General features: G+C 41.1%; 1 protein-coding gene across 6 annotated transcripts in view; it reads left to right on the top strand.

Moving 5' to 3' along the window:
• The window catches only part of hectd4 (HECT domain E3 ubiquitin protein ligase 4), a 268,508-nt gene that overhangs the window by 170,337 nt on the left and 85,646 nt on the right, over positions 1-12,525 (top strand). For 5 of the 6 annotated variants that reach the window (XM_080208163.1, XM_080208165.1, XM_080208161.1 and 2 more), the window contains 5 exons: positions 52-227; positions 827-962; positions 5,115-5,256; positions 5,827-5,993; positions 8,521-8,667. In XM_080208163.1, the coding sequence (XP_080064289.1) occupies positions 52-227; positions 827-962; positions 5,115-5,256; positions 5,827-5,993; positions 8,521-8,667 (768 nt within the window). The remainder of the gene's footprint in view (positions 1-51; positions 228-826; positions 963-5,114; positions 5,257-5,826; positions 5,994-8,520; positions 8,668-12,525) is intronic. The other variant, XM_080208164.1, reaches the window with a different exon arrangement.

Here is a 12,525-nt window from a genome sequence, read left to right as displayed (position 1 = left end):
ATCATGACTGTTTATTCTTGCCAGTTTTAAATTAAATTGTTTTTTAAACAGGGAGAAGTTTGGTCAGGAGGTGAACTCTTTGGTGCCGAAACCTTCACATTCTTTAGCAAAAACGAAAGCTTTGGTGAAAAGCCTGATGAATCGTGCTGAGCTTTTGCTGCATGTTACCATAGCAGCACAGTCTGGTCTGACCAGGAGTATTTCAGGAACCCCAGCTGACACACCAGGTACGATTGCTGATGTGAGAGGGTGAAGGTGGAAAGGAGAAGGAGGTCTTTGCTGCTGTTGTCAGTTTTTTTTTTGTTTTATTTTCAAGCTCAATCATTTATTGAACAATTGTCATCAATGTAATGTCAGTATCAGCAGTGTACTAAGGCATTTGAGCTTAAAAAACTACGCATTCATGAATGTAGCAAACAATTCAGATAATTTTGGTGGATGTCTGGACCCTTGTGAAATAAATAACTGTGCAGTTATAAAAAAAATCTTCAATTCCTTGCTTTTGACAAATGGAAAAAAACCTGTATTTTATAGGCAAATGGTATTGGCCAGTAAACATATGTGGAAAAAGCATATTCTCAGTCAGGAACACTTCCAGAATAGTTGCAAACTATTTTTGTCTACTGTGTGCATTTTGACAATCTATTTGGCAATTCGAAATGGTGTCTGGGTGGTCTAAAAGCTTAACAATTATGGATTAGGTAGTTCAATGCATGATATCTTGTCCCAGCTGGGTGTCAATTACAAAAGTCACAATATTATAATTATTTGCAAAAATATTTAGTATCCATTTGTCTTCCTGATGTATGCTTGCTTATTTTACCAGCTTGTAAATCTTCTTCAGAAACCAAGGTGATTTCTCACACTGTTCGTCAGCCAGTCTTCCTGCGCAGTATGTCAGCACCCTCTGACCTGGAAATGATTGCAAATGAGGATCTAGAATTCACACGGGCTAACCAGAGGTAAAGAATTAAGTCAATTTGGATAATTCCAGTGATCGTCATTAGATACAGACACAATCACTGTGCATTATGATTTAACTGTAGAATGTTAAGTATGTATGCCTGAGAGTACGCATGTATTTGTTAATGGGATATGGATGTTGCTGTCAAAGCCAGCTTTCAATGCTTCATCTCTTATTTTTCCTGATTAAGATGAGGATGAGCCTCCTTTTTGAGCTGTTGTGGTCCATGAGGTGTAGGTGAGGCCACAGTTCAAAGGGACATTTCAAGATTTATGACTTGGACTGGAATTTGCAGTTGGTCATGTTTCCATGCACCTGCTGCCTTTTTTCTTCCACTAGAAGTCATCGCTTTAGGAGATGCGGACAAAGGAACTTTGGCAAATGCTGCAGTACATCTTGTGAATGGTACACACCATTGCCTATTTCTGATTTGCTGTCTGCAGACTGGAATTATGATCTAATCCATACTCCTTACAAATTCTGTTATGCCAGCCACCAAAATTAGCTTAACTTGGAGTGGCAGTGGCACAGTGGACGAGTAATCCAAAGACCCATTGTAATGCACTGGGGACCTAGATTCAAATCCCATCACAGCAGGTGGTTGTTTATAAATTGAGTAAAACATCTGAAATTGAAAGTCTAATGATTGTTCTGAAACAATTGTCCTGAAACCCATCTGGTTCACTGATGTCCTTTTAAGGACAGAAACCTGTTGTATTTACCTCATCTGGCTTACATGTGACTGTGGACCCTCAGCAGTTTGTTTGCCTCTCAAATGTCCTCTGAAATGGCTTAGCAATCCATTCAGCCATATACGACTGTTACAAAGAAAACATGAACAAATGAAACCAGCTGGAGCACCTGGCATCGACCTAGGCACCAAGTCAACCTGATGAAGTTACAGCACAGGACTAGTGTGCCCAACGTTATAAGCAGCAAGTATCAGAGCCAAAACAGTTCATAGAATCAGAGAATCTCTGCAGTGCAGTAGGAGGCCATTCGGCTCAATAAGCCTGTACCGACAATAATCCCACCAGGCTCTATCCCCAAAACCCCATGTGTTTACCATGCTAGTCCCCTTGACACCAAGGGTCAATTTAGCAGGGCCAGTCCACTGAACCTGCACATCTTTTCATAATGTGGAGATGCTGGCGTTGGACAGGGGTAAACACAGTAAAAAGTCTCACAACACCAAGTTAAAGTCCATTGTAAGACTTTTTACATCTTTCCATAACTATTGGATCAGATCTGAGCTCCGGAGTCCCGCCATATCCAGTCATGAATGGTAGTGGACAATTAACAACTCACTGGAGGAGGAAGCTCCACAAATATCCCTATCCTCTGATGGAGGAGCCTACCACATCAGTGCCAAAGAAAAGGCTGAAACATTCGCAACGACCTTCAGCTAGAAGTACCGAGTGGATGATTTATCTTTGCTTCTTCCGGTGATCCGCAGTATCATAGATACAGTCAATTTGATTCACTCTATGTGACATCAAGGAACAACTGAAGGCACTGGATACTGCAAAGACTATGGGCCATGACAGCATTCCAACAATAGTACTGAAGACGTGCTCCAGTATTTGCCGCATCCTTAGCCAAGCCCTTCCAGTACAGTTACAACACTGGCATCTATCTGACAACGTGGAAAATTACCCAGGTTCATCCTGTAGAGAAGAAACAGGACAAATCCAACCTAGGCAATTTTTGCATGATCAGTCTACTTCAGTTATCAGTAAAGTGATGCAAGGAATCATCAACAGCATAATCAGCAGCACTTACTCAGCAACAACCTGCTCACCAATGCCTAGTTTGAGTTCTACCAGGGTCATTCAGTTTCTGCTCTCATTACAGCCTTGGTTCAAACGTGGACAAAAGAGTTGAACTCCAGAGGTGAGATGAGAGTGACTGTCCTTGACATCAAAGCAACATTTGACCAAGTATGGCACCAAGGAGCCCTAGCAAAACCAGAGTCAGTGGGAATTGGAGTGAAAATTCTTCAATGGTTGGAGTCACATCTGATACAAAGGAAGATAGTTGTGGTTGTTGGAGGTCATAGAATCATAGAAACCCTACGGTGCAGAAAGAGGCCATTTGGCCCATCAAGTCTGCACCAACCACAATCGCACCCAGTGCCGACCCCCATATCCCTATATCTTTACCTGCTAATCCCTCTAACATACACATCTCAGGACACTAAGGGGCAATTTTAGCATAGCCAATCAAACTAACCTGCACATCTTTGGTCAATCACCTCAACTCCAGGACATCATTGCAGAAGTCCCTCAGGGCATTGTCCAAGACCCAACCATCTTCAGCTGCTTCATCCCTGACCTTGCTTCCATCATAAGGTCAGAAGTGGGGATGTTCGCTGATGACTGCACAACGTTCAGCACCATTTGTGAGGCCTCAGATACTGAAGCAGTCTGTGTCCAAATGCAGCAAGGCCTGAACAATATCCAGGCTTGGGCTGACGAGTGGCAAGTAACGTTTGTGCTACACAAGTGGCAGGTAATGACCGTCTTCAGCAAGGATCAAGTCATTGCTCCTTGACATTCAGTGGCATTACCATTGCTGAATCCCCTCTGTCAAGATCCTGGGATTGACTGTTAACCAAAAACTGAACTGAAACTGACTCCCCAAAGCCTGTCCACCATTCAGAAGACAGGAGTGTGGTGTGATAGAATACTCTCCACTTAACTGGATGGGTGCAGTTCCAATAACACTCGAGAAGCTTGACACCATCTAGGACAAAAGAGCATGCATGATTGCTACCCCTTCCACATTCAGTCCCTCCGCCATTAACTAACAATGGCAGCAGTTTGCAAAATGCACTGCAAGAACTCACCAAGGTTCCTTAGGCAGCACCTTTCAAATCCACGACCACTATCATCTAGAAGGATAAGAGCAGCTGATAACCTGGAGACGCCATCACCTGGAGGTTCCCTCTAAGTCACTCACCACCCTGACATGGAGATATATTGCTGTTTCTTCACTGTCACTGGGTTAGAATTCTGGAGCTTCCAAACAGCACTGTGGATGCACCAAAACCTTCGGAACTGCAGCAGTTCAAGAAAGCTCACCACCACCTTCCAAAGGGCAACTGGGATGGAGAATAAATGCTGGATTAACCAGTGATGCCCACATCTCATAAATGAATTCTTAAAAGCAAAGGTCATAAGTTCAACCCAAATGATAAAGTGTGATCAGTTATTGAAAGCTTGTACTGAAACTGCAAATGTTAGCTTTGAAATAACCGACGCATGGAATTGTACAGGGGAAGGCAATCCTCCAGGTGAAAATGCTTTTGGTTCCGGATCTTCCCCTTCTTTACATAGAGCATTACCAACATTTTCCATGCACTCCCAACTGGACATACCTACTCTATTTTTATAGGGTTGCAAGGCTATCAGACGCACCTCAGTGTGAATTGAACACTGCTCAGTGATGTCACTTGTATCTCAGTGTTTTTTATTCTTTGTGCATTGTTGCCCTTTAAAAGCTGGTGATGAGCTGTCTTGCTGAACTACTGAGACTGCAGTATAGACACACTCATGTTGTTAGGTAGAGAGCTGTGGCAAGATTTTTAACTAAAAGAATGGAAATACATTTCCACATCAGGATGGTGTCTGACTTGGGAGGGAACTTGCAGGAGGTTGTATTCCTATGTTCATATTAGCCTTCATTCTTCCAGGTGATTGTGTCACCTGTTTGGTAGGTGCTAGAGGGAAAGAGAATCAAAGTAGAGTAAGATGGGATTTAAAAAGTAATTAGTGGAAGATTTTTTTTAAAAATAATCAATGGGGCACCAGTTGCAGCCAAAAGCACTGTTTTTGATCTTTCCCAAAATACTTTTTATTAAATATGAAATACTTTCAAGACATGCATTTGGTTTGAATTTGGAGAGGATTTGTTTTTCAAAATGCTCAATTTGGGCAAGAGTATACATTGAACACGTTCTTGGTGGTAGATGTCAGCCGAGAAATTACTATTGGGGAATGCACGCTTAGCCCATTAAGTATTATTATTATTATTCTGGTACATTAAGCATTATGGTACATTAAGTATTGTTATACATTATGTATTCCACATTAATAGCGCAGTAATTTCTATGTTACAGATGTCTGAAGATTTGTCTGTCTTGTTTCAGGAGACGGCATGGGAATAGTCATCGAAGCAGTTCCTTCACTCTGCTTCAATCCCTGACTATTGAGGATAGCCGTGACAAGCCAACATACAGTGTGCTGCTTGGACAGCTCTTTGCTTTCATTGGAACAAATCCTGACCAGGCTGTAAGTTTGTAATTATACTTTTATTTCCAAATTATTAGGAAAGTCTGAAGTGAACCAGTTTAGATGAGGAACATAATTATATATTCAGATGCCATGCATTGTGTTAGAATAAATTGTTAAGCTGTTGTAGGATTGACTTTTGCAAATTGCAGGTAATGTTCGGGTAAAAGATGATTTCATGAAAGTTGCACTCTTCTGTTTTTTGTTCCTTGAATTGAACATCTTTTGCTCAATTATGGCACTTGCTCCTGTACATGTGTAATTGTACATTATATCCCACTGGGTTTAAGTGTAGAAGCATAGCCAGAGTTGTACAGAGCAGCTTGAATTCATATATCATTGCCCTTGAGGATTTGCATACTTAGCAGTTATAATCAATTTTTGATCAAATTTCACTGTGCATATATTACTATTTATTGATCTATAAGAGCAGCCATTTGCCAGTGTCAATAATTCATTACTGATGTAATGTTGCAAACTTTTTCATTACCCTATTAAATAAGGATGGAGAAGTTGTCATTGTGAATAAAATAAATAACATGAGGACGTTATGGTCTTATTTTGCTTTAGGTGTCAAGCAGCAGTTTTCTTTTAGCTGCCCAAACCCGATGGCGGCGTGGTAACACAAGAAAACAGGCCCTGGTACACATGCGTGAGCTGTTGACGGCAGCAGTCAGAGTCGGTGGTGTCACTCATTTAGTGGGACCTGTGACCACAGTCCTTCAAGGTGGACCAAGGTGAGATGCTGACTGGTTGAATTATAAACAAAAAAATGATTATTCCTTACAACAAACTAGGGACATGGCAACAGATTTAATTTATTTTCTCTTGTGTTAAGAGTCTAGAATGCTTATGCTTTTTTTTTAAAAGCACTGGCTTTATACTTGACAAGATGAGAAATATTACTTCAGGTGAATGGAAAATGGCTCTATTCTACTTCAGTGATATGCCTCAATCTCAAGAGCCAGTCCCAATACCATTTTTTTTATTTGTCATCCTAATGCCTGTGTAATTGCTGAATTAGGCCACAGGAAGTGGATTGAGAATGTTTTTCTCTGTTGTCATCTTTAGTGTTATTAAATATCTGCATATTTTCCTCCTCCATTGCTCAGTTTTCTTGCACAGCTTTTCACCAAACTTCCTCCACTAACTTTAGACATGGATAACTTGCTAATGTAACAGCTAGTGATGGGAAAACCATATCTTCACAAAGTGGATTTTTCTTTTAAAATTTGGAAGGACGTTGTGTTATTTGGACATGTTGATTTTTTTTTTATATATAAAGGGCCTCAGTCCACCTTTGGACTGGGAGGAACAATACCTTTTCAAAGAAACCCCCTGACCAGCATGGTACTTGAGAGATGGGGCGGGGGGATGGGTAGTTTGTTAGTTTTGAACGGCAATCACTTTAATTGATGGGGAAAAGAACTGAAAAGAGGCTGAAGGCTGGTGACTTACTGGAAATCACATGACAAAGACAAGCTTGAAGTTTTGAACTTGTTGTTTTTGGGGAATAAGCTGAGAAGAAAGGCTACATAACTGACTTTCTTCCTGCCTTGCCTGAAATTCTGTATGTGGGTTCTTAGCCAAACAATCCTAACCTGAGTGTAACTTGTCTGAATTTGAAAATCTGCAAAGCTGAAACCAAAAAAATTGAACCAGCTCTGCATATTCTTCCACACAGAAGCTGTGTTATTCAGAGTCTCCAGACATTTACAGGGCTCGTAGTCTGTCTTTGGACGAGGGAGCTCCAGATCAATACTGTCAAACTCTGAGAGCTTTATTCTAATGACACTTTTTTTTTCATTGATCATGGGCGTTGTTGGCTCAGCCAACATTTGTTGCCGTTCTCTAATTGCCCATGAACAGAACTAGGCTCTTCAGAGGACACTTAAGAGTCAACCATATTGCTGTTGATCTGGAGTCACATGTAAGCCAGACCAGATGCGGATGGCAGATTTCCTTCCTTGAAGGACAGTAGTGAACCAAATGGGGGTTTGTTTTACAACAGTCTGCAGTGGTTTCACAGTCATCACTGGGATTTTTTTTATTGGATTTAAATTTCAGCATCTGCTTGGTAGGATTCGAACCTGAGTCCCCGAAACGTTACCCTAGGTCTCTGGATTACTAATCCAGTGATAATATCACACTGCCACAGCCTCCCCTAACGAAGCCTGGCTAAAGCCTCTCATTATTGGTACCAGTAGTGCAGTTGAACAATTGGCTATTTTGATAAGTAAATTCAACTCCTAAACTAATGGTACAAGTTGTGGAGTAGTGGGGCTAGATAATATGAACACACCTCCCATCCAGAATCATAGAATCCCTTCAGTGCAAAAAGAATCCATTCAGCCCATCGAGTCTGCACTGACCACAATCCCACCCAGGCCATATTCCTGTAACTCCACATATTTACCCTGCTAATCCCCTGACGCTAGGGTCAATTTAGCATGGCCAGTCAACTTAACCTGCACATATTTGGACTGTGGGAGAAAACCGGAGCACCCGATGGAAATCCACGCAGACACAGGGAGAACGTGCAAACTTCACACAGACAGTGACTTAAGGCCGGAATTGAGCCCGGGTCCCTGGTGCATGAGGCAGTAGTGCTAACCACTGTGCCACCATGTAATACTGGTAGTATTACTGCTTCACAATTGTTGAACTGCAGACACATTTCCAGCAAAGTGAGTGAGATCTTGCTTTATTCCCTTGTCCACTCCAAAGTATTGAACTCCATTAGATATTCCTTCCAGGCAAGAGCTGCCATATCTTAAATCAAGTCATTATATGTGATGCTAGGCAACTATTACCTATTAGCTGCAGGATTGCAAACAAAGAATATTAAAAAGTTTGGAGCAGAATTTTATAAGTAGAGGAGAAGGTATTTTTCTTGCCCAGTTTTATATTAATGTTTAAATTGTTTTTACTCCTCTATTTTACTTTTTTTTTATTCTATCCCATTAATCTTAGTTCCCCCTTGATTACCTATGCAGCAAAAAACATTCCTGAATGAATACTGATATATAATCCAGCAATGTAGTTTAAAAAAATCCCCTGAAGAGCATGTGCCAAGACAGCTGCAAGATTGATGAAAAAGAGAGAGGATAATGAATGTTTGAAAAACAAATTTCTGTCCATATTGTTTGAAGGATTTACACTTTTTTTAGGAAATAGAATTTAATTCAGATGCTGGTGTTGGAAGCTATTTTGCAACTGATGGTATAGTTTCCCATTGATAAAAATTTACTTCTGTTCTGTCAGGATTGAAGAGCTAACGTGCGGTGGGATGGTGGAGCAGGTTCAGGAGGCATTTGGCGAGACCATGACATCAGTTGTTTCACTTTGTGCCCGTTATCCAATTGCCTGTGCCAATAGTATTGGGCTACTATGTACCATACCATACACCAGGTAGGGGAATTGTGCTTCTCACAACATTTCAATGAATTGGGAGCTAAATTATCTATTAATTCAACCTTTTCTGTACTCTATATATGTGAATGATTTTCGATTACATAACCAGTATTTAATATATTGTGGTCTACATAGGCCTCACCAGTTGGGATATGTTTTTGATTGGGAGTAGTTTATATGCCTTTGTTCTTCCCACCCTCACCACTGAGCAAGGAACTCATGGACTTCACCATCTGTTCAGTGCCTTTTTTGCTAACCATACACTGTAACCTTAAATCCATATTTTTAATCTTTTGTTTCTTCTTGCCCATGTACATCACCTATGTCTCCCACCTCTTACCATTAAGCTGGGGGTAATGCAAATCGCTTCCTGGCCCCATGCTGGCTGAAATTGTAAACGCTTTCCTCCCCTCAGTTACTGTCTTCCTCTCTTTCAAAATTGCTATCACCTCCCACAAACCCACCTTGGAACCCTGTTTTCTAGAAAGCAACAACCCAATCTCTGACCTCCGTTTTCTTGCTGGAGTTCTTGAGCATTTTGTTAACTTCCAATGCATGCCCCTTTGTCCCACAATTCTGGTTTCAATCATTGTAATCAAGTTTCAGTCTCTATCCCTGCAATAGCACTAAAACGGCACATACTGAGGTAGCAAACGATATTCTGTGTCACTGTTGAAGAACTGTGTTGATGTGCATATTTTTTCTCATTTAACAAAGGATGTAAATGTCGGTGGTTCAGAGGAGTTTCATTAGATTGATACCTGTAATGAGTGGCTTCTCTTGTAAGGATAGATTGGACAGGATGTGCATGTTTCCACTGGAGTTTAGAAGAGTAAGGGATGACTTGATAAGATCCTGACTGGCCTTGTCAAGGTGAATGTTGTAATGATGTTTTCTCTTGTGGGAGAGTCCAGAACTAGGGAGCACTGTTTTAAGATTAGAGGTCACCCTTATAAGGCAAAGATGAGAATATTTTTCTGAGGATTGTGCAGCTTTGGAACTCTGCCTCAGAATGTGATGGAAGCAGGTTATTGAATATTTTTGAGAGGGGTTGATAGATTCCTGTTAGGCATAGGAGGCAAAAGTTATCACAAGTAAATGGGAATGTGGAACTCAAAAGACAGATAAATCAGTCATGATATTGTTGAATGACAGAGCAGGCTGGAAGGGCTAAATGGCACCCTCCTATTTTGTATGTTTATATGTTCATTGTTTGTCCTTTAGCACGTTGCAGGTTTTGATATGGTTGACCACCATCCCCAATGCCTCTCTTCTGTTGTGTAGCCCAACAGGATAACCCTCACTATTAACTATCTAATTGTAGCAAGATTATTTCCAGCAATGTTTTAGCTTCCCATCTGTGTGCCTATTTCATAGAATCATGGAGTTTTACAGTGCAGAAGAGGCCATTAGGCCCATCGAGTCTGCATCAGTTCTCTGACAGGGTATCTTACCTAAGTCCTCTTCCCCACACTATCACCATAAGACCACACCTTCCATGGCTAATCCATTTAACTTAAGGGCAATATTGTATGGCAAATCCACTAACCTGTGCATCTTTGCACTGTAGGAGGAAACCAGAGCACCCGGAGGAAACCCACACAGACATAGGGAGAATGTGCAAACTCCACAAAGGTGGTCAGAGTGATTTGTAAATGGTAGTGTTCCTGTGACCTTACTGTTCTTGTTCTAGTAACCTGTAAAGGTTGTGAGTTAGCAAGGTACCATTGATGTCGCTTCGCTGAATTGCTGCTGTGCCATTTGTAGATGATATGCATTGCAATCATTGTGCACTAATGGTGTAGTGAGTTGACATTTAAGGCACTGGTGGGTTGCCAACATGTCCTTAATGATATCAAGTTTCTTTCTGTTGGAGCTGCATCAGTTAAGTGGGAAATATTCCAACACATCAGTGTTTCATAGCTAATGGAAAGGCATTTGGCAGAGGAGATGTGTCACTCCCTGCTGAATTCCCAGCCTTTGACCTGTTCTTGCAGTGATCAGATTAATGTGGCTCGTCCAGTCCAGTTTCTGGTCAATGTTAACCACCCTCTGGCCCCAACCCCTAGATGCTGCTAGTGGGGAATTCAGCATTGGTAATGCCATTGACTGTAAGAGGAAGGTGATAAGACTCTCTTGTTAGAGATGACCTGGCATTTGTGTGGTGTGAATGTGACTAACCTTTTGTCAACCCAAACCTTGCCTCTGCCTCTGAGGAAATGCAAGGGTATTGCATTTTCAGTCATCAGCCAAACATTCCATTTTCTGACCTTGTGATGGAGGGAAGGTATTAATGAAGCTGCTGAATATGGTTGGGCCCGGAAGCTCCTCTGAGGAACTTCTGTAATGATATCCTGGGCTTCCAGCAACTACAGAATCTTTATGTTCAGGATAACTCTCCAGTGTAAAGTTAACCCCATTCCCATTGACTTTAGCTTGCTTAGGGCTCCTTAATAGCACCTGCACTAAACAACTGCTTTGATGTCAAAGTCAATTCAGTCTTTTCTCATCTCTGGAATTCTGTTTCTTTGCCATGTTTGGACCAAATCTGTCAAGTGCTGCTCGATAGCATTATCGATGACACCTGTCATATAATTGATGGTTGAAAGTAGACCAATAGGTCTGTAATTGGGCAGATTGGATTTTATGAAGGCAGTATATACCTGAGAAATTTTCCGCTTGGTTGGGTGGAGACCAGTGTATTGCAACAGTTCAGCTAGGGGTATGGCTCTTTCTGCAGCACGTCTTCAGCACTAGAGCCAGGGAATTGTCTGTGCCCATAATCTTTACTATATCCAATGCATGGCAGTAGCTTCTTTATCAATGCTCACCTCAGCAGGAGACCAAAAAGGATCACCCACCGCCACTTCTAACTGAAGATGATTGCAAACAGTCCAGCCTTGTCTCTCTTGCATTTACGTGGCATGCTGCGTCATCTTTGTGGATATGGATATTCAGAAAGCTGCTTCCTATTATTTTTAATTTTGCATTTCACCAAAGCTCTATCCTACCCCTTTCCTTGTCCCAATGCTGCTCTTTGACATTATCCAAAAATACAGCATCAAATTCAACATGTATTTAACCACACCTAGCTCTGTCTTTTTATTGAGAATATTAAGTTCATAATTCATGTGATTTAGAATATAAATTTGAGGAATTAAAGGTTTAAATGTAAAATGGGGAAAAGCCTGGTTGTGAAACTGGTAACTAACATTAATGTTAAGACAGATCAAACAAACCTGGGTTTCATTGACCTGTGTTTAGCTGACACATTCAGAATTTGAAGTGAATCAACCTGCTAACTTGTAAACTGAACATTGCAGAAATTCTGGTTTGACACTGCACACCTTATGTGTTTCTCTTCTGCCCCCCAAACAGAAAGTGCAACTTCAATCTAACCAGCTTTGCAGAGTTTCTTACTGTGGAAACAAGTGACATTGTTTCTGAGCTACACAAGATGAAAGTTGCCTCAGCAGCTTTGCACTGATGGGCTCAAAAACATTCAAAGGCACTTCAATCGGAACATTATAAAGCAAAATATTAAACTGAGCTACATAAGATGTTATTGACCAAACATTAGTTCCAAGAGGTAGGTTTGAAGAGGTTGAGAGACATGTTAGTGAGGTAGTTTGTCATCAGCATACAAATGAAAATAAAGGCTTATTTCTTAGCCTGTGCTAACATAGCTCAGTTCACCAAGGATGCGAGTTGGCTAGGCTGGGCTAATTATTACATTGTTGCGTCATCATCATTTGGTTTCATATATCCATATGTATGATCAATTAATGACATTAATAGACTGGTTCCAGAACTAACCAGCTGGTACAGTTTGCCTTGCACAGCAGAATGTAACAA

This window comes from Carcharhinus amblyrhynchos, chromosome 20, assembly GCF_965287045.1.
Source record: "Carcharhinus amblyrhynchos chromosome 20, sCarAmb.v2.hapA, whole genome shotgun sequence".
Classification (NCBI taxonomy): Eukaryota; Metazoa; Chordata; class Chondrichthyes; order Carcharhiniformes; family Carcharhinidae; genus Carcharhinus; species Carcharhinus amblyrhynchos.
Note: the sequence above shows the minus strand (reverse complement) of the source record. Positions and strands in the feature narration are given on the sequence as shown.